Raw genomic sequence first — 26,437 nt, forward strand, 5'->3', positions numbered from 1 at the left:
GAGTGAATCAACTGGACCTGTGCTCACCTTTAAAATAGAAATCAGATAGACCACAGGTTTGCTCTTAAATAATTCCCAAGAATTTCACCTATATTCTCCCCAAACATGGGAATTTGGGAGATAGAAGATTCACGGATGAGTTGAATAACAGAAGAAGAGGCATTATGAGCCTACATACAGAAGGAGTAAGAACCAAATGAATCATGCAGCTGCTTATAGTGGTATTGGGGACACAAAGGCAGGTCAAGACTTGGTTGTTCCATTTCCTAACAGGATAGAACATCACACACACACACACACACACACACACACACACACACAGACAGACAACTTACAGTTCAGGATAGCATTAGTTCTAGATTAGTGACATATCCCCCTGGGCACTGACCTAGCATTTCAGACCATTCAAGAGACATACTGACTACTCAGGAAGACTTCGGAATCCCCATGCTGTAGGGTCTGCTCCTTAGCTTTTCAGATTCAGAAACCTGATTTGCTTTGAAGCATAGAGTTATGGGTAGGAACTTCTATTAACCAATCACACCGTAGAGTGATTTATAAAATGCTATTTTTTAAAATATGAGATCTCTAACTACCAAGCAATCCAGGCTACTCGTCCGTTTGTCCAGCTGGTCCATGTGTTCTATCTTCTATAAGAATGTCTACATAGGTAATAAAGTATTTCGCAAGACGGGTGATCACTGTGGGTCAGGGAAGGCTTCCTATACAAAGTAGAATGTCTGCTTAGGTGTTGAGCAGGAGAAGAGGAGGAAGACATTTCAAATTGAGGAGGGAGTCGGGAGTCAAAGCCAATTGGCCAGAGTGGCTAGGGAACTATGAGCTTGTAGAGAAGGGGTGGTGAGCTCTAGGTGATGAGACCATGCAAGCAAAGGCATAGACGTGGGAATGCTGTACATAGTGGGAGAAGTGGGAGGGAAATGGGAGGCGTTCTAGGTTGGATTTTGTTTTTTAATACTATAGTGATTTAAAAAAAATAAGTCACACCATAAAATTAAAGATACTTTGTGACTTCCATATTATAGTACAATCTCTTTACTTTTGCCAAGGATAAAAAAATTTAAAGTAAATCATAGTATGATTTAGAAGCAACAAGTGAATTGGGGGATTTTAACAAGAGTTCACTGAATATTAGCGACTAGGTGTTTGTGATCTGTGTTTCCAGATACAATTTTGTGTGCATGTTTTTTTATCTAGAAGTATCACCCTGCTTTTAACACTAAGTTAATGTCACACAGTGTAGTGGATGTATCTTTGAGCTTAAGGAAAAAGTCTTAACAGTATTTATGTGAAGAAATGTAGAAAAATTGTACTGATTTTCAACCTTATAAATATCTACCTTATAAATAGGCTAGCCTGACTGGACAAAGCTTATTTGACTTCTTACATCCAAAAGATGTTGCCAAAGTGAAGGAGCAACTTTCTTCTTCTGATATTTCACCGAGAGAGAAGCTGATTGATGCCAAAAGTAAGTGCTTATCCCAGCAGGTCCATAAGTTCATGCAAATATAATTATTACTTAAAAGCACAGCTATACAGTATTTTGAAAAATTAGCTAATTATGATTTTATCAAGAGGAGATTTAGTAAACTTTACAGAGTTCAAAAACAGAGTTCGAAAAACAATGTAACTAAATAGAGAATTCCTATATTCATATACACATACAAAACCAAATATATTCATATGAAGATGCTTTGGGGAGTACGTGATTGCTTCATAGTCACTCTTTTTCATAGGTTAGTAAAATCTTTATAAGAAAGTATCAGTTGGGATTTTAAAATTGCTTGGGGTTTCCATTATTCAGCTATATGCTGAGAGATAGTTCTTTCGTATATGAGTTAGGTCTACTCAAAATGAAAGACCTTATATAATTGTACTTTGGAAGTGTAAATATTTTTATCTTCTTTGAAAATACCTCTCTGAAAATGCTTAGTGCCAAACAATTATTTATAGTATAAAGTAATGATGCTTTATGCCATTGATTACTACTATAAGTTGAGGGTTTTTTTTTTTTCATTTAAAAATTTTTTTAATTTCATATTACCTTTGTTTCTACCCCTAGGGGGAAAAATGCAGGTAAACTACAAATGTTTATAAGTTATAAAAATAGGAGTACTTGGCATATGCTCTTTTTGGTATATTTCACTTTGTGGTTTACCATATAATGATGTCATTGCTTTAAGTAACCATTGTTCTTTTTCAATTTACAAAAAGAAAAGGTAATAGTTTTGAAATGCGTCTCCTAACATTTCCTATCATCTATATGAAAATATTCTTCTCTACCTGTTCTCTTGCCTCCTCCTGCTATGAAAGCTGGTTTGCAAGTTCACAGGAATTTCCACAGTGGAAGGACTCATGTGTATTCTGGCTCGAGGCGATCCTTTTTTTGTCGGATAAAGAGCTGTAAAATCTCTGTCAAAGAAGAGCATGAATGCTTATCCACCTCAAAGAAGAAAGGTATCATCGTTTTAAAATATCAAGTGATTTAAGGCATGGTTCTAGAATTAATGTCCTAAAAGCTTTCTATACAGAAAGTGTGTGATCAAGGCAAATACTTGAGGCCAAGAGCACCTAAGGAAATATTGTTTTTTTAACCAGAATTATTTAGATTGACTCGTCCTATCTTTCAAATTTATCAGGTAATTACAGGCCCTGTATTGCCCAAGATTTCAGAGGTGCTGTTGAAATTGCAATTTGGGGGCATTTGAATGGGAATAAAACTTTTATTATGAAATCCATTGTTTTAAAATATTAAAGTTAGGTCTTCTTAAAAAACTGCAATAATACAAGAGCCTGATTTGGTTAATTTTGGTGAAAGTTTAAGATGTTCCAGGTATAGTTTCAGTGCTTTTGGTTCTTTGGTAAATAGTTCTAGTTCTGTTTTCCTATGATTCTTTTACAGATTTGTCTTATTTACATTTTTAATTGATGTAACACTCATCTATTTTACTTGCCTGAAAAATTCTGGGGACTGAAAAATGTCTGACACTTTTTCGCCTAAGAACATCTTAACCTATTAGATATAGGATTTCCTATGCAAATTTTAATGTGAGATTTGCTTTCCCATCCTTTAAGAGGATATTGATACTGAGCTGCAAGATTCAATTTATTTACAAGTTTTGGCAAATCTTTTTTGGCAACCACCTAAGATGATAATCACTCAACACTCGCTTATTAAGATGTAGCTGTGCCAGATAGGGTCCTGTACTAAGTGTTTTCCTCCCCGTGAAAAACTATTCTTACCACTGATTTAGAATCAGGGAAGAAAGACTTGAAGAGTTTCAGTAACTTGCAGAAAAGGAAATCGGTGAAACAAACTGAGGGCTTCAGAGGGGAGGGGGGTGGGGACTGGGATAGACCGGTGATGGGTATCAAGGAGGGCACGTATTGCATGGAGCACTGGGTATTACACGCAACTAATGAACCATGGAACTTTACATCAAAAACTAGGGGTGTACTGTATGGTGACTAACATAATAAAAAAATTTTAAAAAAAGGAAATCCGTAAAACTCACACTTAAACCTAAACCCCCCTACTCTTACGTTACACTATAAAGAAACATAAGCAGAATGAATCAGCAGTCGTAAGAGAGGATCTGTTTGTAAACCATTAATTGCCGCTCTCGTGCCCTTGACTCTGAGTGGGCAAGCGTTGTCTACAGTCACTTGTAAGGCCTCCTGGGGTTGAAGTCACAGTTGATGAAGAGGCTGTGGAATCCAGCTCACTGGTATCAGATTTTGGTTCTGTCACTTACCAGCTCTGTGATTATGAACAAGTGTCTTAATCCCTCTGAGCCTCCATTTCCTTATGTATAAAACAAGATTATTCACAGCCTCGTAGGGCTCTGTGGAGTAGGTAAACGCTTCGATTCTGGAGTCAAACTGTTCAGGTTTGAATCCTAACTTGTGAGTAACTGTGTGACTTAGGATAAATTACTAAGGCCTTCTGGGTCTCACTCTTTTCAACTACAGAAAGAAAATAATAGAACCTCCATCCTAGGGTGGTTATTAGGATTAAGTGAGTTAATACATGTGTTGTGCTTACCCTGGCTCCTAGCATAGTAACACTGGATAAATGTTAGGAGTGGTTATGAGTATTAGAAATAATGCACCTAAACTCTTAGGACACTGCAAGCAGATGGTGTTGGCATTACCTCAGGGGGCCTGTTTCCTCTGCCTTCCTTCCCAAGTCAGTCATGTTAATCTCCTATTAATCTTATATTTGACACGGCCATAGGATGTGGAACTTATCTCCAAGGGCAGGAATATTCCTTCTGTGTGGATGGTCCAAGGAGTCATACTCCATGTAGACCCTGGACCGTAGTGCGTTTTACCCTTAGGGTATAACTAGAGGTGAACCAATGCCATACTGAGTAGACCCAACCGTGAGTGAATCACCTAATCTATACAACAGTCCGTGTGAGAGAAAAACATGGGAGCCATGGCTGAAATCTCTGTGGTATTTAAGTTGAGTAAAGTCTTTATCAGTTTTTGTAAGTGTTTGTTTTAGAGATTACCAAATTAGGGAGTAATTCTGGTCTAAGATGGCAACACAGGAAGACTCTGAACTCACCTCCTCCACAGACACCAAACCTACACCTATCTCTAGAGCAATTCCTCCTGAAGCAGCTCTGCGGGCTGACCGGACAGCTTCTGCACAATAAAAGACCACATGGAGAATGGCACAGTAACAAAGGGAAACCCTAACACTGAGAACTATAGTGGGAAGAGGAAGTACTGAGGGACTAGGAATAGATCTGTCTGCAGTGGGGCATACAAAAAAAACCACAGTTTAAAAGAGCAACTAGAATACACAGGAACTAGCCCTACAACCCTGCCAAATGGCAGGGAGCTACTGGCACTCTCTCCAGGTCAGAGGGGCTGGTGAGCACCACAGTTTACATTCCCCCTCCACCTTCACCATATGGATGAGAGCAGGGTGTGGGTACCTGAGCTGGCCTTCTGTGTCAGTGAGCCCCAGGCCCCGAGTCCACAGCAGCCCTAAGGCAGCCCCACAGCTGTGCACAACAGGACATCCCTGGGCAGCACTCACTACAGCTCCAGCCATCTTGCCAAGTTGACACAAGTGCAAAGCACCCTGGAACACTCCAGGTTCACTTCAGCTCCAGCTGGCTTGCTAGGGCATCCCCAGTGCAGATTGCTCTGGGACCCCACCCCACCAGGGTGCCCCTTGTGCAGACTGCCCTGGGAACACCTGGTCCATACCCATCCCCGCTCCATTTGCCCTGACAGAGCTATGCTGAATACCCCCATACTCTAATTTGTTCCCACTTCAGCTGACCACACATCTGTGCAGAATGCCCAGGGACTCCCCCAGCCCATGCCTATACTTCAGTTTCAGCTATCCTGCCGGGGTGCCCTCTATGCAGAGAGCCTCAGGACCCACTAGCTTGCACCTACCTTTATTTCAGCTGTGCTGCCAGAGTATCTTCTTTGTGGAGAACCCGGAGACCTCCTTAGCCTGTGCCCACTTCAGCTGTCCTGCCAGGGCACTCTCTGTGCAGATAGTCCTATGAGCACTCCAACTCATGCCTACTTCAGCCCTGGCCATCCTACCAGGGCACTCCCAGCATGGAGTGCCCTAGGACACCCCCTGACACCAGCTACAGTTCCAACCAGCCAGCCAAAGTCACCAGATACAAGTCTACACAGGCAATGACCATACATACACAAGACAATTCCTTCAGGTTTAGGAGAAATCGCTGTTCTGCCTACTTCATAGAAACGAACACAGAAAGTCAAGAAAAATGGGGAGACAGAGGAGCATGCTCCAAATGAAAGAACAAGACAAAACCTCAGAAAAAGAACTAAATGAAATAGAGATAAATAAGCAATATGCCTGATAAAGAGTTTCAAGTAATGGTCATAAAGATGTTCACCAGACTGGAGAGAAGAGTGGAAGAACTCAGTGAGAACTTCAACAAAGAGATAGAAAATATAAAAGAGAAGGAATCAAAGTTGAAGAATACAAAAACTGAAAGGAAAAATGCACTAGGGGGATCAATAGATTAATGGATACAAAAGAATGGATCAGCAATCTGGAAGATAGGGTAATGGAAAGCACCCAAGCTGAACAGCAAGAAGAAGAAAGAATTTTTAAAAAGGGGCAATAAGTAAAGGAACTCTTCAACAACATCGAGCAAACATTCATTCACATTATTGGAGTCCTAGAAGGAGAAGAGAGAGAGAGAAAGGAGCAGAACACTTATTTGAAGATGTAAGAGCTGGACAAGTCTCTATTCCAGGGAAGGAATAGACCAAGGAGGTCTGCATCAAGATACATCATAATTAAAATGTCAAAGATTAAAGAGAAAGAGAAAATTTTAAAAGCAGCAGGTGCTGAAAGGTAGAAAAAAACCCTACAACAAAGAATACTCTACCTGGGAAGGTTATCATTAAGAATTGAAAGAGATAAATAGTACCCAGACAAACAAAAGTTAAAGGAGTTCATCACCACTAAACTGGCATTATAAGAAAAGTTAAAGGGACTTCTTGAAGTGGAAAAGAAAAGGCCATACTTATGAATAACAAGATGTAAAATATGACAACATATAAATATAACATGGGGGAGGAGAATAAAAAATCTTTCAGAATGTGTTCAAACTTAAGTGACCATCAACTTAATATAGACTGCTGTATACTTAAGATGCTATATATAAACCTAATGGTGACCACAAACCAAACATCTGTAATAGGTACATAAAAAATAAACAGAAAGCCAGGCATAACACTAAACGTCATCAGTCGTAAGGGTAGAGAGCAAGAGAAGAGAGGAACAGAGAAGAACTACAACAACCAACAGAAAACAAACAAAATGGCAGTAAGTACATACCTATCAATAATTACTTTAAAAGTAAATGGTCTAAATGTTCCAATCGAGGACACAGGGTGATTCGGTGGATTAAAGAAAAAATACCCATCATTTATGCTGCCTACAAAAGGCTCACTTCAGACCTAAACACCCATACAGACTAAAAGTGAAAGGATCAAAAAAGGATATTCTATGCAAATGGAAGCAAAAAAGAAAACAAAACCTGATAGCGATACTTACATCAAACAAAATAGACTTTAACATGTAAATGTTCAAACTTTAACAGTAAAACAGTCACTTCTGCAGATGACAAGTGACAAAAGGGGTTATGCAGAATAATAAAAGGATTAGTTCAACAAGAGGATAGAACAATTATAGTCATGCATCCAACATAAGAGTACCTAAATACGTAAAAAATATTAACAGTCATAAAGGGAGACAGTAATACAATAATAGTAGGGGACTTTAACATCCCACTTACGTCAATGGATAGATCATCCATGCAGAAAATCAATGAAGAAATCAAATCAATAAAGTGTCTTTGAATGATACACTAGACTAGATAAACTTAACAGATACATACAGAACATTTCATCCAAAAACAGAGTACACATTCTTTTCAAGTAGCCATGGAACATTCTCCAGGATAGATCACATGTACACCACAAGTTTCAATAAATTTAAGAAGATAAAAATTATACACACATCTTTTCCAACCACAACAGTATGAAACCAGAAATCATAAGAAAAAACTCTTAAATACATGGAGGCTAGACAACATGCTTCTACTAAACAATAGGTCAATGAAGAAATCAGGGAGGAAATCAAATACTTGGAGACGAGGGTACCTGGGTAGCTCTGCACTCAGTGGGGAATCTGCTTGAGATTCTTTCCCTCTGACCCTCGCCCTGCTCATTCTCACTCACACTCACTCTCTCAAAATAAGTAAATAAATCTTTTTAAAAAAATACATGGAGACAAATGAAAATGGAAACCCAATGGTCCAAAATTTGGGGGACACAGTGAAAGCAGTTCTGAGGGAAGTGTATAGCAATGCAAGCCTACCTCAGAAAACAAGAAAAGTCTCAATCTAACCTTACACCTAAAAGAATCAGAAAAAGAACAAAGCCCAAGATGAGTAGAAGAAAGTAATGAAAAGCAGAGCAGAAATAAATAAGACTAAAAAACCCAGAAAAGATAAAACCAAGAGCTAGTTCTTTGAAAAAATAATAAAAATTCATAAGCCTTTAGGCAAACACATCAAAAAGGGGGCCTAAATAAAATCAGAAGTGAGAAAGGAGAAGTAATTGCCAACACCACAGAAATACAAAGGGCTGTAAGAGACTATTATGAAAAAATATATGCCAACAATTTGGGTAACCTAGAAGAAATGGATAAATTCCTAGAAACGTGTAATCTTCCAAAACTGAATCAGGAAGAAATAGAAAATCCAAACAGAATAGTTACTAGTAATAAAATGGAATCGGTAATTTTAAAATTCCCAACAAATAAAAGTCCAGGATGGATTCACAGGTCATTCGACCAAACATTTAAAGAAGAGTTGATACCTATTCCCCACAAATTATTTCAAAAAATAGAAGAGAAAGGAATGTCTCCCAGTTCATTTGATAAGGCTGGCATTCCTCTCATACCCAAACAAGACAAAGACACTACAGAAAAAGAAAAATATAGGCCAATATCTCTGATAAATACAGATACAAAAGTCCTCAGTAAAATATTAGCAAACCACGTTCAACAATACATTAAAAGGATCATTGAACATGATCAAATGGGATTTATTCCAGGGATGCAGGGATGGTTCAGTATTTGCAGATCAATGGACTTGAAACATCACGTTAATGAAAATAAAAATCATGATCATCTCAGTAGATATAGGAAAAACATTTGACAAAATTCAACATCCATTCATGGGGAAAAATTCACTCAAATGAGTTTAAAGGGTACATCCCTCAACATAATAAAGGCCACATGTGACAAACCCAGAGCTGACATCATACTCAATGATGAAAAACTGAGAGCTTTTCCTTCAAGACCAGGAACAGATGTTCCACTCTTGTCCCTTTTATTCAATATCATACTGGGAGTCTTAACCATAGCTATCAGATAAGAAAAAGAAAAGGCATTTGAATTGGTCAGGAGGAAACAAAGTTGTCACTTTTGCAGATGACATAATACTAGACATAGAAAACTCTCCCAAAAGACTACTAGAACTGATAAATGTAAAGTTGCAGGATACAAAATTTGTATACAGAAATTTCTTGTGTTTCTATCCACTAATAAAGTAGCAGAGAGAAGAATTAAGCAAACAATTCCATTTATAATTGCACACAAAATATTAAAATACCTAGGAATAAACTTAACCAAGGAGATGAAACACCTGTACCTTGAAAACCATTGATAAAACCTTGAAAACATTGGTAAAAGATGCTGAAGGTGACACAAATGGAAAAACATACCATGCTTACAGATTGGACAAATTAATTGCTAAAATGTCCATACTAGCCAAAGCAATCTATAGATTCAGTGCAGTCTCTATGAAAATACCAACAGCATTTCCACAGAACTAGAACTAAGAATCCTAAAATTTGTATAGAACCATAAAAAACCCAAATAGCCAAAACAATCTTGAGAAAGAACAAAGCTGGAGGTATCACAATATCAAATTTCATGATATATTACAAAGCTGTAGTAATCAAAACAGAATGATAACTGGCACAAAAATAGGAAGAGAGAGCAGAAATAAACCCACGCTCATATAGTCGATTAATCTACAACAAAGGAGGCAAGAATAAACAGCAGGGAAAAGACAGTCTATTGAATAAATGGTGCTGAGAAAACTGGACAGCTACGTGCAGAGGAATTAACCTTGGACCACTTTCTCACACCACACGTAAAAATAAATTCAAAATGGATTAAAGACCAAAATGTGAGACCTGAAACCACAAAAATCCTAGAAGAAAACATAGGCAGTAATCCTTTGGGCATCAGCCTTAGCAACTCTTTGTCCAGATATGTCTCCTCAGGTAAGGGAAACAAAAGCAAAAATAAACTATTTTTGGCTACACCAAAATAAGTTTTTGCACAGTGAAGGAAACCATCAACAAGATGAAAAGGCAGCCTACTGAATGAGTAGATACTTGCACATGATATATCCAAAAGGGGTTAATATCAAAATATATAAATAACTTACATAATGCAACATCAAAGAAATAATCCAATTTAAAAATGAGCAAAGGACCTGAGTAGACCTTTTTCCAAAGACCTACACATGGCCTAGGTATATGAAAAGATGCTCAACATCACTAATCATCAGGGAAATGCAAATCAAAAGCACAATGAAGTATCACCGTACACCTGTTAGAATGGTTAGAGTCAAAAAGACAACTGTTGGTGAGGATTTAGAGAAAAACGAACCCTTGTGCACTTTTGGTGGGAATGTAAATTGCTACAGCTACTTGGAAAACAGTATGGAGTTTCCTCAAAAAACTAAAAATAGAATTACCATATCATCCAGTAATTCCACTTCTAGATATTTACCCCCCTTCCAAAATGAAAATACTAATTTGAAAAAATATATGACCCCTATGTTCATAGCAGCATTATTTACAATAAGCCAAGATATAGAAGCAACCCACGTGTCCATCAGTAGATGAATGGATAAAGAAGTGGTACACACACACACGGGAATATTTTTTTAATTTACATTCAATTAACATTTAGTGTATTATTAGTTTCAGAGGTAGAGTGCAGTGATTCATTGGTTGTATATAACACCCAGTGCTCATTACATCACATGCCCTTCTTAATGCCCATCACCCAGTTACCCCATCCCCCCCGACACACACACTGGAATATTACTCGGCCATAAAATGGATGAGATATTGACATTGCAACAACATTGCAAGAATATGGATGGACTTAGAGGGTATTATGCTAACTGAAATAAGTCAGATAAAGAAAAATACCATAGGATTTCACTTATATGTGGAATCTAAAAACCAGAACAAATGAATAAACAAAGAGCAGAAACAGACCCATCAATACAGAGAACAAACTGATAGTTGCCAGTGGGAAGGTGGGGAGGGGAATGGACAAAATGGGGGAAGGGGAGTGGGAGGTACAGGATTCCAGTTATGGAATGAGTAAGTCACGGGGATAAAAGGTACAGCATAGGGAACATAGTCAATAATACTGTTATAGTGTTGTAGGGCAGCTGCACTTTGGTAAGCCTCACATATAGACCTGTCAGACCGTTATGTTGTACACCTAAAACTAACGTTACGTTATCTATCAGCTACAGTTAAAAAGATTTTCAGATTAATCTGTCTTTCCTTCTGGGGAGAAGCATTTCCATATGGTCTTATTTTGTACTGGTGTTTTAGTCATGTCTTTGTCTTGGTGCATGGTTAGTGCCCAGTGTCACCATGTTTTACTTCTGTAAAACTTGACTTCACCCTCCACTCTCTGCCCTTACTCTTTGCTTCTAAACTTTACAGCCTCATAGTTTCTCAATCTCTCTATTCTTTTTGAGAACTACAGCTTTAGACTCTTCTCTCAAGTACGAGATTATCTGGGAGAAGTGGAGGAAAGAGCAAGGAGAGTGGAAGAGAACAGATGCCCTGGGCCCCAGTGCCCAAAACTGGTGCTGAAATTCTGTTGGTGCAGATTCTCCCCCATTTGCATTTTGTCGTAGCTTCTATCATAATCTTGGTTTTAGAAAACCCTGCATATTTGCTACACTTAAGTAAAACTGGTAGAGATCAGCATGATATCACTGCCAGACACAGTAGTCTCTAATTAAATAGATTTTGATCAGTCAATAATTACTTTCTGAATACCTACTATGTGCCAGGCACCATACCAAATGCAAAGGATACACTGGAGACAGGTGGTCAAGTCATTGCTCTAGTGAACATTATATTATAGTGACAGGATGCAGCCGGTCACCATGTAAATCAATAAATATTTTAGGTAGTAGTGCAATGAAGTCAATAAAATGGAATAATGAGGGCAGAGGCTAGGAAGACATAATTACTTTAGAATACTCAGAGAATGTCTCTCTAAGGTGACATTTGATCTAAGACCTGAATGATAAGGAGCCAGCTCTGTACAGATCTCTGGGAAGAAATTCCTGACAGACAAGTGTGAAGACCTGGACGTAGGAGAAACTTGGCATTTGGGGGCACTTGGCAAAGAACAGTGTGACTCGACCTTACGTACAGGAGATAGTGATAGGAAGGGAGGCAGCTGAGGCCACATTTTTAGGTCCACATCGGCTAGGGTCAGTGGTGTGCTGGTCAGCGTTTAACAACCAGCTCTCTGAGCGTAGTTCTGATATGAATGCTGGTTGGCGTTTTCCTTTATGTTAATAAGCTGAAAGTGAAATCATGAAGACTCATTGTCAGAACTTCACTCATTTTTTATACATTAGTGACTTTGCTGAAATGATAGTTTTATAATATTAGAGGATTATTTGCTCTTTTTTTTTTGCTGTTTACCATATAACAACTATAGGCACAACATGCTTTTAAGTTTAATCATTATTAATATTTTGTCCATCGCTTCTGTAGGTGTAGACAACCAGGAAGGAAAATAAACAGTAAATCAACCCTTGACATGTGGCTGTGCCAATTTCTGTGGCATAAGTAGTCATACTTTTACTGACATGAGGCCACTCAATGTGGACTAGGGAACAGATGCGCAATAACACACCATTTTATGCTATTGTGTGCAAAAAAGCCTTCATTAACTACTTATTAACTATACACTATGGGCCAGACATTATTCCATATGCTGGGGCCAAAGCGATGAACAAAACAAAAACTTTGCTGATGGTAATACGTGCTATGAAGAAAAAGAAAATAGAACAAATTAGATTTAGAACCAGACCTTCAAATCACTGTTTTGCGATGTGTTAAAACATGGTTTTAAAAAATAAGCATATTTATATAGTTTCATTAAACAAGATGTATAATTTTTTATAAAAATTTATTATGTCACCATACAGTATATCCTTAGTTTTTGATGTAATGTTCCATGATTCATTATTTGCGTATAACACCCAGTGCACCATGCAATACGTGCCCTCCTTAATACCCATCACCGGCCTATCCCATTCCCCCACCCGCTCCCCTCTGAAGCGCTCAGTTTGTTTCCCAGATGTATAATTTTTAAAGAACAAGTTTTACCATTAATAAAATCTATTCTTGAAACATCATTTTCACTTTTTTCTAATTTTAGTTTTGTGTTTTATAATACACAATATATTTGTATAAGAGTCGATATATAAAATGTATGCACATGAAGGGTGCTTACATTTTTTTATAGCATGCAAAATAAAAAAATGTTTCAAGGCCATTGCTTTAGAGATTAGAAGAATAACAAGTGAACCTTGGATATGCCCCTAGGAACATCTCTGCACTTTTAGTAGACCTCCCCCGCAACCGGATAGTAAGGAAGAATGTTCTGTGTTGTATTAGGTCCAGTGGGAGCTATGTGACCACTTCCATCACTACAGTAAGTTATGAAATACCAAATTAGACACCCTGAGTAGGCTCCCTCCCACTTAGGACCTCATATTAACACCACAGGAGAGCCAAGACATGTAGACCAGCTGGGAGAACCTTAAGAAACATTTCAAGGGATCTGTTTCCTAACAAGGCAGACTCGACAGCACTATCAGTGGTAACATGAAAGATTTAAGAGGGCAGCTTGATGACTTGTTTCACCATAACAAACATTTAATCCTGAATTGAGAAATGCCATTATAGAAGAGAAGAGTGAGTCTGTCAAGTCTAGGACTCAGGCACCAACCCAGATGGCCCTGGCGGTTTACCGGCCTTAGATCTCCAAAACAGAATACCAGCAGCAGCACGAGGCCATCCCGCTGGAAGGAATGGAGAATGAAAGCCTACTGGCAGATCGAGAACCATTAGAACACAGGCAACACTTCTTTCCAGGAAATCTTCCCAAACAACCTTCCCTCTCTGCTGGGTTAAGTCCCAGGTACCTACTTTTGGTAGGTAACCTATTAATAATCCTGAGCTCTTTGCTGCACTGTATCAAAATTATTTTTTTGTATTTGCGTCCCACATTAGAATGAGAGTTTCATTTGTTTCTGTGATGCCTGACTCATCGTAGACACTCGAAAGGCATAAGTGACCATCCTCTTTTCTTTTTTTCTGGATTGACCACATAATTGCTCTCAAGTCTACAAGAACAACTAAGAATCCAGTGAATTAATCCACATCATGATGTTCTGAACATTTAAAAAATTTGATCCCAAGGAGTTTCAGTTGTGAGAGCGGGGCCCTCGTGATGTCATTAGTGCCCTTAGAAGAAGAGAGAGCAGAGAGTTTATTATCTCACATAGTGAGGTGGTTACTGTCTACAAGCCAGGACGAGAGCTCTCAACCAGAACTCAGCTATGCCGTCATCCTGATCTCAGAATTCTAGCCTCCAGGATTGTGAGGAAATAAGCCTGTGCTTCCAGCCCCCCAGTCCGGGAGACTGTGTTATGGGAGCCCTAGCTAACCAACACAGCAAACAACTGGGATCATTTTCTCTAACATAATTCTCATGAGAAGTAAATCTGACAAGGCTCTGTCTACAGTGGGAACTAAAGGAATCCGGGTCTTGTTGGGAACATCTGCATTTATTAAATAGGCATGCTATAATTTGGCTTGAAGTACAGAACTACAAGTCACAGACTGGTGGGGGGACTGAATCTTGTCTAGGTTTTTCTGCCACCTTAGATTTTTTTATTTCAGCTTTTGTGGAATTCTAGGATAGCACACGACTGAATATATACATTCTTGGAGGATTTTTCTTAGGGAGCCTGACGAAGTCACTGATAATAATCTTGGAAGAATGATACTTTCTGTGTCTAGTCTTTTAACCTTTGCAAAGATATACAAGGGAAAGTAAGATGTCCTCCATGAACTGCATAGTGCCGTTACAGTGTTTTGTAAATATTGAATCTTAAGCAAAAACACGTCTCTAGTCATAGGTTAAAAAAAATTCCAAGCAGCATTTTTGAAGGATGTAATTACAATCACTCTTTAGTCTTTCTACATGGTTTCTAAGTGGAATTTTTTATTATAAGTTAGAAGTTTATAGAAGAGGCAGAGAAGTTTTTTTTTCTTTTTAAATAAATATCGATAATCTTACTGGAAAATATATTTCAAGTGGTAAATTAAGGCTAATTCATAGTTAAATTTCGTGATGGGCTAAAGGAACTGGCATATTTTTAAGTCCCTCCAGTGTTCCAAGTTCTCATATTGGGTTTTGTCCATGCTGGTGGACTTTAGGACAGAGTAGAAGGGGTCTGGACTCTGATAGGGTTTTATTTATTTTTTTAAAGATGTTATTTGAGAGAGAGGGAGCATGACACGAGTGGGGGAGACGGGCAGAGAGAGAAGCAGACTCCCCGCTGAGCAGGGAGCCTGCTGCTGTGGGGTTGGGGGGTGGATATGGGAGGGGTGCAGGATCATGACCCGATGACCTGAGCTGAAGGCAAACATGTAACCAACTGAACCACCCAGGCGCCCCTCGATAGGGTTTTAACATCATGTCTGCTGCTTAACAACTGTGCACCTGGAAGCAGATTCCTCTCAGTATATGGAAAATGGGTGTTACGGACTGAATTATGTTTCCCCAAAATTCATATGCTGAAGCCCTAATTCCCAATGTGACTCTCTTTAGAGATGGGACTTTAAAGAGGTAATTAAGGTCAAATGAGGTCATAGAGTGGAGCCCTAATCCAGTATGACTGGTCTCATAAGGAGAGAAAGAGGGGGGCTCAGTCAGTTAAGCCTCTGACTCTTGGTTTCAGCTCAGGTCATCATATCAGGGTCCTGGGATTGAGCCCGGTGTTGGGCTCTGGGCTCAGTGGGGAGTTTGCTTGGGATTCTCGCTGTTCCTCTGCCCTTACCCCTCACTCGTGCTCTTTCTCTCTCTCAAATAAATAAATAAATCTTTAAAAAAAGAAGAGGAAGAGACACTAGGGATGCACACACACAAAGAAGAGGTCATGTGGGGACAGTGAGAAGTCAACCATCTACAAGCCGAAGAGAGGGGCCTCAGAGAAACCAAACCTGCCAACAATTTGCCTCCAGAACTGTGAGAAAATACATTTCTTTTTTATTTTTTTATTTTTTTATTTTTTTTTTATTTTTATTTTTTTAAAGATTTTGTTTATTTATTCGACAGAGATAGAGACAGCCAGCGAGAGAGGGAACACAAGCAGAGGGAGTAGGAGAGGAAGAAGCAGGCTCATAGCGGAGGAGCCTGACGTGGGGCTCGATCCCATAACGCCAGGATCACGCCCTGAGCCGAAGGCAGGCGCTTAACCGCTGTGCCACCCAGGCGCCCCTACATTTCTTTTTTAAGGCCAGTCCGTGTATCTTGTTATCACGGCCCTAGCAGACTGATACAATGGGTACAAGAATAATACCACCTCATGGGCGTTACGATTACATGTGGCTAATGCCGCGCTTGGCTCCTAGTAGACAATAAATGGAAGCCCTTATTTGTGGCTCAGAAAGAGAAGAAGGAAAACAAAACAAAATTCTCGTCTTCAGCAAGAGAATCAGTGATTATTTAACACCTATATGCCAAGCACTTTGAGTAAATACCTAATTTAATCTGAATAACAATCCTGTGAAAACTGTCCTTATCTTGCACCTGAGGAAACAGAACCCCCCAAAAAGGTTATGTAATGTGTCTAAAGTCACATAGAAAGTGGCAGAATCAGAAATGTGGCTTTAAAATCTGTATTCTTTCCACTAGGCTCTGCCACCTACTAACGCATCTTCCTAGATGCCAAAAGGTTACTAATGAAAGAAACCCATTCTGGATGGTTTCTGCAGCAGACACACGGCAAGGGGGTTGACTTTTGTTGTAGGAATGTATTCCTGCCCACACACGGATGTTCACCCCCACGTCAGGCTGGGCCACACAGATGCCTGCAGTCAGAGTCATGTATCTTTTCAGAAAAGACTTTTTAATCTGCTCAAGCACTGGAACAAAATATTCACTTTATACTCCAGAGCTCTGTGCCAAAGTCATACGGCCAGTTTGGCCGAAGGAATGGTAAGGGCATGTGTTAGCAATCAGTGTGGCCTTTCCTTGCAGAGCCTAGTTTGAGGACAACTGCCTCTGGACAGACATGTAGACAGACAGCTGGGGCAGGATAAGGTAACTGCAAAGTTGAACCCTGATTGGTCGCATGGGTGGGTTCCCACATGTGAGATCATCTTGTATTCTGCTTTAGCCAAGGACAGTATCAAGTGAAATAATTGTATTTTACATATACTTGCTCCTAAATGGTCTTTCCAGGAATAATTAGCCAATAGGATTATGTTTAAAGATGACTGCCTATTAATGAGGAAAGCTCATAGTTAGTAAAGGTGTTTTTCTTCTTGTTTGCCATGGCACAGCAGTTACATTTAAATTTTTAAATTATTTTTAAGACTATTTTTTAGAGTAGTGTTAGGTTTACAATGAAATTGAGAGGGAGGGACAGATTTCCCATATACCTCTGCCCCCACACATGCAGACCCTCCCCCATTACCAACATCTCCCACAAAATAGTACATTTGTTACCAAGAATGAACCTACACTGACACATCATCATTATCATCATCACCCAAAGTCCACAGTTTATCTTAGGGGTCACTCATGGTGTTGTACATTCTATGGGTTTAGACAAATGTATAATGACATGTATCTATCATTATAATATACAGATTAGTCTCACCGCACTGAAAGCCACTGTGTGCTGCCTATTCTTCTCCCCCCTCCCCATCACTCCTGGCAACCCTCAGCTCTTATCTCCATAGTTCTGCTTCAGTTACACTTAAATTTAACTGAAAAGCAGCCCTTTTTATGCTAATTGGAACTGAACTTACAATTTATGGAAAGACCATTTCTCAAGATTGACCATGAATCACTCAAGTGGGGTTTCATTATACTGTTCTGATTTTGTATGTTTGAGATTTTCCATAATAAAAAGTTTTTTAAAAACAAGCAAGGTTGACATTAAAAACATTATTTCTGCCCTGATTCTAACATGAATGTTGTAGATTCAAACTCTGAAAAAGCCTCTAAGATAGGGATAAAATTACTCATGTATCTTTACTTGTGAAATCAAGGGCTGATGAAAGATGGATGACTACTACCAAATATCTTGGGTGTCTCTCAAACTTATCTTGCTAAGATTATCAGTAATACAGTAGTACACCCAGAATCCCTTTGGTTCCCTGTGCAAGTGTGGCAGATGCTATCAGCGCACCATGACCTATCCTCTTAGCACCTGCCCTTCAAGGGCACACCATCTTGTTTCCAATGTCCAACCTCCATGACTCTGCTAGACCTTCTCTCTTCTTTAGAGACTGTTCTGCCTACAGTAGCTAGGGGCAGTCTCAAGTCCTTGGGACTCAATGCTCCCTGTGAGCACCCCTCATCCACTGCCTGAAGGGAGCTGATGGATAAACATCCAACTTTTTTTTCATTTGGATTACTTAGTTCTGAAGCTCTTGTTCTACATTTTTTCCAAGAATGCCCCACACCCAAATAGAACAGTGATTTTTCCAAAGTGGCAACTTGCTGGAGAACATATCCTTTATCAGCTTCCTTCTCTTCTCTGTCTCATCCCACTTTCCTACTAGTATTCCTGGGATCCCCTCTCAAATATGCTTCTTGTACCTGAATCCTTGTCTCAGGATCCGCTTCTGTGAGAATTCAAACTAAGCAAGATACCAAATTGAGAGACCTAGCCCTCAACCTGAAGAAAAATTTCATGAGGGATTTTGAAAAGATGTCCTATAAATCAAGGCACTGTTTGGATTAATAAAAAATTTTCCCCCTTTCCAAAAATCATGGAGTAGGTTATACTTGAATCTACCCTGCAGAGGTGATATAAACAGTTTGGTAAGGATTGGGGCCTATGACCCCAATATTTAGGTAAAAATCTAAAGAATTCTTTTTTAAAAAAAGAGATTTATTTATTTTAGAGAGAGAGCATGTGAGCAGGGGGGATGGGAAAAGGGAGGAGGAGAGAATTTCAAGCAGACTCCTGGCTGAGTGTGGAGCCTGACACAAGGCTCGATCTCACGACCCTGAGACCATGACCTGTGTGGAAATCAAGAGTTGAACGCTTAACCGACTGGTCCCCCTAAGAATTCTTGAGATAAGAGGTATTTTATGGGATTAAAAAACCCCTAAGATGATTGATCAAATGGATTGCTGTGGATGGAATTACGTGATCCAAACTAAAAATCTGCCAACTGAATAAATAAACATTCACAATGAGAATTGTGAGACAGATTAAATTGGAAATTTGGTTGGCAAACCTGTTATTAGAGAAGAATCCAAGTAAAATGCTACATTCTGTGTGATGAGATTCCATATGAATGTGAAACTTTTTTTTTTTTTTTAAAGATTTTATTTATTTGACAGAGATAGAGACAGCCAGCGAGAGAGGGAACACAAGCAGGGGGAGTGGGAGAGGAAGAAGCAGGCTCATAGTGGAGGAGCCTGATGTGGGGCTCGATCCCATAACACCAGGACCACGCCCTGAGCCGAAGGCAGACGCTCAACCGCTGTGCCACCCAGGCGCCCCTGAATGTGAAACTTTTTAAATCTACATTTGTAGTTGAAAAGAATCAACTTTTTTAGTCAGTATCGTTTGTAAATTTGTAAGCAAGTGCCATCAGAAATGCCAAACTCGGTGTATAAGCTTTTTGACTTTTGACTGCTATCTAGTTTTAATATGAAAGAAAACCTTGTATTTACCATTTATCCCAATTTTATTTCCCTTAAGGTATCTTGGATGTTGTAAAGAAAAGAACCTGGTAGGACTCCCAGGTTTCTCATTTAACTACCTGGGTTGATTATGGTGCCAATAAACAAAATAGGGAGTAAGTGATAAAGACGTGATGTGGCTGCACAATATTCCATAGCATATATATAGCACATCTTCCTTATCCATTCATCTGTTGGTGGGCTTTTAGGTTGCTTCCATATCTTGGCTATTGTAAGTAATGCTGCAATAAACGTAGGGGTACATATATCCTTTCAACTAAGTATTTTTGTGTTCTTTGGGTAAATACCCAGTAGTGGATCATATAGTGTTTCTATTTTTAAGTTTTTGAAGAACATACTATTTTCTATAGGTGTTCTACCAATTTGCATTCCTACCAACAGTGTATGAGGGTTCCTTTTTTGTCCACATCCTCACCAGCTCTTGTTATTTCTTATGTGGATTCTAGCTATTCTGACAGGTGATACCTCTTTGTACTGTGGATTTGCATCCCCTGATGTTTAGTGACAGTGAGCATCTTTTCATGTGTCTGTTGGCCATCTGTGTCTTCTTTGCGAAATTGTCTATTCAGGTCTTTGCCCATTTTTAAACTGGGTTTTTTGGCGTGTGTGTTGAGTTGTATAAGTTCTTTATATATTTTGAATATTAATCCCTTACTGGATATATCATTTGCAAATATCTTCTCCCATTCAGTAAGTTGCCTTTTTGTTTTGCCAATGGTTTCCTTCACCACGCAAAACCTTTTCAGTTTGATGTAGTCCCAAGAGTTTATTTTTGCTTTTGTTTCCATGGAATATTACACAGCCATGAAAAAGCATGAGATTGTGCCATTTAAGACAACATGGATGGACCTAGAGGGTATTATCCTAAGTGAAGTCAGTCAGGCTGAGAAAGACAAATACCATATGATTTCACTAATATGTGGAATCTAAAATGAAAGAACAAAGAGCAGAATTAGAACTGTGAACATAGGACAAACTGATGGTTGCCAGAGGGGAGAGATTGAGGTTATGGACAAAATGGGTGAAGGGGAGTGGGAGATACAGACTTCCAGTTCTGGAATGAATAAGTCATGGGAATAAAAAGCACAGCATAAGGAATATAGTCAATGATATTGTAATAGCATTGTATGGTGACAGATGGTAGCTACACTTGTGAACATAACATAATGTTTAAACTTGTTGAATCACTATGTTGTATACCTGAAACTAATGTAACATTGTGTGTCAATTACCCAAAATTTAAAAAAAAAAAAATATACACACACACACACACACACACACACACACACACACACACATATATATGTTTTGGGATTGGAAGAGATAATGACATAATTTAAGGCATCTGTGGACCATGGAGGGGTGATGTCTGTTAGGTGATGAGTGCAATGTCCTATGCATAGTTTACAAGAGCTAACCTATCTGTTCCCTGCTTTATTCTCAAGCCACTTCCCCATCACAGACTATGCCTTCTGCCACATCTGACACTCTCTTGGCTCTGGGTTTACACTGGCTGTTCCCTCTGACTAAAATACCTTTTGTATTCTCCCCGTCCATCACCAGACAATTTATGTTTGAACACCTTCCAAGAGAGAGCACTCACAGCCCTACACTTTCTGCTGTGTTCTGCTAGGACTTTGGCATTAACTCTCAGTTTCCTGAGACAATGGTGCTGATATAAGAACACCTCACAGGACTAGTAAGAAGATTAATTATACATTTAAAGCACTTAAAGCAACACGGCACATAAAGTATTCTCCAAGTCTTTGCTATTATTATTCGTTGCTGTCTTATAAGACAGCCCATATCGTCTTCTGTTAAATTTTTTTAAAGATTTGTTGTAATAACAGTCTTAACGAATAGAGCTGATTAAAAATAATGAATGTTCTGGTCTTTTCTAAATCTTACCACAAACTGTTTTAAATAACTTTTACCAGTCTTCCCCCCCCTTCCTTTTAACACTTCAGTCAGCTTTTTGTGTGTGTGTGTTGCCATAATCTATATACTGCCAATTTTTTATGCCTGTGTTGTATCTCGTTGTTTTAAGAATTTCCTGATATTTGAGCATATGGATTAGTTCCAATTTTTTATCATTTTGTTTGGGCCTATTTGACAAGCTTATTCCTGTGAGTTAACTGCTTGAGAGTTTTCTGACAAGTGAAATTTAAATCAAATTTTATTTTTACACCTTTTATGAATTTCTCCAAATGTTCTCTAAATATTCTTATAAATCTATTATAACCATAGATATCTATTAACCATTATAAGTGCTAACATAAGAAATTCAAGAATTTATGTGTAATTAACTGTCTTTTTATACCAAAAAGTTAGTAAGCTAAAAAGAGTACATTTGTGGCTAAGAGCAAGGGTGTTTAACTTTTTCTAACAAATATGAATTACTGTAATTTAAAAAACTGGCTTGGAAATATATTAAGCTCTAGGCCTATTTAAACCTAAATTAAAGCAATCTTTTTTTTTTAATAAAGCAATCTTTTAACTTTTTATTGTAGTATGTATAATTTCATTTATGAGAAAAATAATCGGTTAAGAATAAGGTTGTTAAATGAAATTGATGACTTCTTTTCAATGCAATACCTTTCCCCTTTCATATTTTAGCATGCTTGAAGGATGCATTATAGCACAACTATTATACATGTCAAAGAAATTTAAGAGTTTATTTACAATGTTCTTTTTTCAAACTTTCGAATTAGATCATAGAAAATTCTGTACTATCCATTGCACTGGTTACTTGAGAAGCTGGCCTCCAAATATTGTTGGAATGGAAGAAGAAAGGGACAATAAGAAAGAGAGTAATTTTACTTGCCTTGTTGCCATTGGAAGATTACATCCATATATCGTCCCACAGAACAGCGGAGAGATTAAAGTGAAACCAACTGAATTTATAACCCGGTTTGCAATGAATGGAAAATTTGTCTATGTGGACCAAAGGTGAACATTTATATGCCATAATGATTAGAGTTCAATGGAATACTGTAAGCTATTAAAGATGTGCCTAGTAGCACTGCTGGATAAAACTTGGAATAATATTTTTTTAGCCAGTGGTGCAGAAACTGAGAATGGTCTGTGGCCACAATTTTATTGGATGGGAGAAGAGCATACCCTGGACTGGGTGGGTGTCCATTCTATTTTGTACCTCTAGTCTGAGTTTGGGCAGCCGAAGGGATCCCAGTGAGGCATATAGGTTACTCATCCCCCTGTCCACTTTCCTGCTATCCTGACCATATACGGGCCTATAGTACCCTGGAAGGGATTGCGTTCACCAACCTGGAGTTTATTTTCAATTTTAAAACCAGGGCGACAGCAGTTTTAGGATATCTGCCCCAGGAACTTCTGGGAACTTCTTGTTATGAATATTTTCATCAAGATGACCACAGTAATCTGACTAACAAGCACAGAGCAGGTATGCGTTGAGCGGGGTAATTTTGGGGTACTTTTTAATTACAGCTTCAACTCATTTCTTATTCATGTGAAATCTGAAACTTTTATATAGTGGTAGATGATTATGCTGATTATTATCTTTTCTTGTTAAGTTTTACAGAGTAAAGAGAAAATATTTACAGGTTCATACAAGTTCAGAAAGAAAGATGGCTCTTTTGTAACTTTAAAAAGCCAGTGGTTTAGTTTCACAAATCCTTGGACCAAAGAACTGGAATATATTGTGTCTGTCAACACTTTAGTTTTGTAAGTAATTTTTTATGTTGTTAAGACCTTTATGTTAATTTCAAATGAGTGTCTTTCCTCATCTTGCTACATCATTAAAGTTGTATGATCATCTGGCTTTATAACTTGAGTATATATTTTTTGTAATTCACTCACTGTTCACTGGTGTTACTTCTCAGAATTAAGCTGAAAGTTTTCCCTTTTGTAATAAATTTCTTTTGCTTGGTATAAAAGGTGATAGTAAATGTATTCACTCAAGCTCTTCCTCCCTACCCTTCATGTCCTCGTCTTGTCCCTCCACTTAATGATATAGTTGTAACTTAAAACTCTATATCATTGCAAGAAGTTGTTTTGTCCTGCACATCATTTTTGCACGTGCATCTTCTAAGCCTGGGGTACCACGTGTGATTGTGTGGGAATATTAGGCTGAGGGATAAACAGAAATCCAGCCTAAGCACATTAATGCTTGCCAAGCCCGGCGATGGGCTGTGTCAGCCAGCCTAAAAGAAGAGCCAACTTTTCCTGATTTGGTTAATAGGCTAACATAGCCCATTCTATGTATTATTATTTTTCTGTAAGTTTTTCTTTGTAATTGTTCTAAGGTTGCATCAAACCAGTTCTACTTCCTGGTTTATTATAGTTTTTTAAAAAGGCCCACAAAGTTTGGTATCTCCAGCAATATCCCCTGTTACTCATTCCAATAATTCTTGCCTTCTTATCATTAGTATACAAACAGAGTTTGAAACTGTGAGAAAATGTACCTTATAGGGTAATAGGGCATTGGGCAAATGCCCTGGTTCTTAGCACATTAATACCTTGATCTCTGGTGGTGACATTAACACTGTGTATATATAAAATGAAAAGGCAAATACTTGATAAATACACAGAGCTTTAATGTCGTGGCTCTAACAATTTCCTTCACTTAAAAAAAGATCACCTATGGTGTTTCTTAATTCTAGGGGACATAGTGAGATGAGAGAAGTATCATTACTTCCTTGCAGCTCTCAATCATCAGAAGGTAAGCTTAGTTTTAAATGATGGAGATTTATTAATAGGACTGTCGTTATTGTTGCCATCTTTTTCTGTCTTGGAGAGGGAAATATTTCAAGGTAAAATTGCAAAGACTTCTATGACTTGAGTCGTTCTTTTCAGAATTTCTACAATACTTTGATCACACTTCCATTATAATCTAATATCCTATTGCAATTAGTTGTTTGTTCAACTCTTCTGCCACTAGACTGAGTTCAAGAGTAGGAATGGTATTTTATCCATTATCTATCCCTAGAAGTTCCTTGTAGTTTGTGTTACTCAATACATATCTGTCGGGTAAATCAATGGAAAGCATTAAGGGGGAGTTTTTGCTTATCTTGATTTTCCACCATGAGAATGTTTTAATGCATTACTTGTATAAATAAAAATAGAAATATTAAGGAATATTAAAAATAAAGCAGTATTGTTCTGGCTTTAGTGTGGCGATTCAAATGGGAAGGAAGTATCTGTAACTCAGGGTTACAAGTTATGATTGTACCCTCAATGATGTTCTACACATTTGATTCCTATCATGCTTCATACGCATCTTAAACCATCATGAGTTATGTTTGTAACGCAACCATGAATGGTTGTAACATTGTAGGATGTAGCTATTTCTTTTAAAGAGGGACATAGGAAGTATATTTGGGTTGAAATAAAAAAATATTAACCAAAATTATATATACATTTTTAAAGTCTCCATTTGAATTTTTCCTTTTGTTACTATTTAGAATCCTCTAAACAGTCTTGTATTAGTGTGCCTGGAATGTCTACGGGAATAGTACTTGGTGCTGGGAGTATTGGAACAGATATTGTAAATGAAGTCCTGGATTTACAAAGGTAATGTTTTATTCCTGCAAATATTTTCACAAGTGAAATTACTATATTTATAAAACCAATATTCAAAAACCAGTAAGTTTCCTATATGCAAACAATAAGTAGTTCAATAATATAGTGGAAGAGAAGATCATTTTTACAGTAACGACAAAAAGGGTAAGTATTTAGATATGAACTTTACAAGTGTCCAGAACTATATGAAAACAAATTGTTTATGCTACAGAGGTTCATAAAGGATGACTGGAATAACTTTCTGGATAGTTGTTTTCCAGTGGAAAGACTCAATACTGTAAGGATGCCAGTGTTTGTTAAGCTCATCTATGAATTCAGTGGGAATCCAGTCGAAGTGACATCTTGCATTTGTTTTTTTAGAATCCAACAAATGATACTAACCATATTGAGGAAAATTTTAAAAACTAAAAGTAACAGGATGAGTTTAACCCTAACAGATATTAAAATATATTGTAAAGCTACAATCACTAAAACATTTCAGTATAACCCACAAATAGATTAATGGGAAAGGGTAGATTTCAGAAATAGTCTCAGACACATATGGGGATTTATTATATGGTAAAAGTGGCATTTCAAATCAGTGAGGGGAAATGGATTAAACAACTAAGAGCATTATAATAACTCTATTACCATTTGGGGGGAAAAGCTGAACACTAACTTTATTCTTTATATTAAAATAAATTTCAGATAAATCAAAGAGTTCAAAGTAAAATTTAAAAACTATAGAAACATTTCAAGAACAGAGATGTGGGTTTTTATACTCTTAGTTTAGAAAGTCCTTTTTAAACATCACACAAAATCCAGAATTTATAAAGAAAAAAGTTCATAAATTATATAGAAACTCAAAACTTAAGCTAATAGTCATTATGACAAAGGTAAAAGACTAATAATATATTGCAAAAAATGTTTCATGTGATAAAATGGACTTAATATATCTTACTATATGAAGTTTTATAGTATAAAGAATAAAGTTATTAAACTATTTAAACTTTATAAATCATAATTTTATTAACATTAAATTTTATATAGAGCATAAAGTTAAGTAATTTTTTTAAATAGTTCAATAAAAATATTATAAATGGTCAAGAACCTTCAACAATTGATCAACCCTTACTGGGTGTTATATGTAAGTGATGAATCACTGAATTCTACCCCAGAAACCAATATTGTACTGTATGTTAA

At 37.8% G+C, this 26,437-nt stretch overlaps 1 protein-coding gene across 3 annotated transcripts in view; it reads left to right on the forward strand.

The window, feature by feature from the left end:
• BMAL2 (basic helix-loop-helix ARNT like 2) overlaps positions 1-26,437 on the forward strand; it is a 113,055-nt gene that overhangs the window by 69,141 nt on the left and 17,477 nt on the right. For all 3 annotated transcript variants that reach the window (XR_006782313.2, XM_045811888.2, XM_045811889.2), the window contains 7 exons: positions 1,369-1,486; positions 2,332-2,475; positions 22,408-22,645; positions 23,011-23,117; positions 23,248-23,398; positions 24,337-24,395; positions 25,138-25,246. Coding sequence is in view for 2 of the 3 variants with exons in the window: in XM_045811888.2 (XP_045667844.1) it covers positions 1,369-1,486; positions 2,332-2,475; positions 22,408-22,645; positions 23,011-23,117; positions 23,248-23,398; positions 24,337-24,395; positions 25,138-25,246 (926 nt within the window). In the remaining variant the exon portion in view is untranslated. The remainder of the gene's footprint in view (positions 1-1,368; positions 1,487-2,331; positions 2,476-22,407; positions 22,646-23,010; positions 23,118-23,247; positions 23,399-24,336; positions 24,396-25,137; positions 25,247-26,437) is intronic.

Source organism: Ursus americanus, chromosome 25, assembly GCF_024610735.1.
Source record: "Ursus americanus isolate L20-20 chromosome 25, mUrsAme1.1.p, whole genome shotgun sequence".
Lineage (NCBI taxonomy): Eukaryota > Metazoa > Chordata > Mammalia > Carnivora > Ursidae > Ursus > Ursus americanus.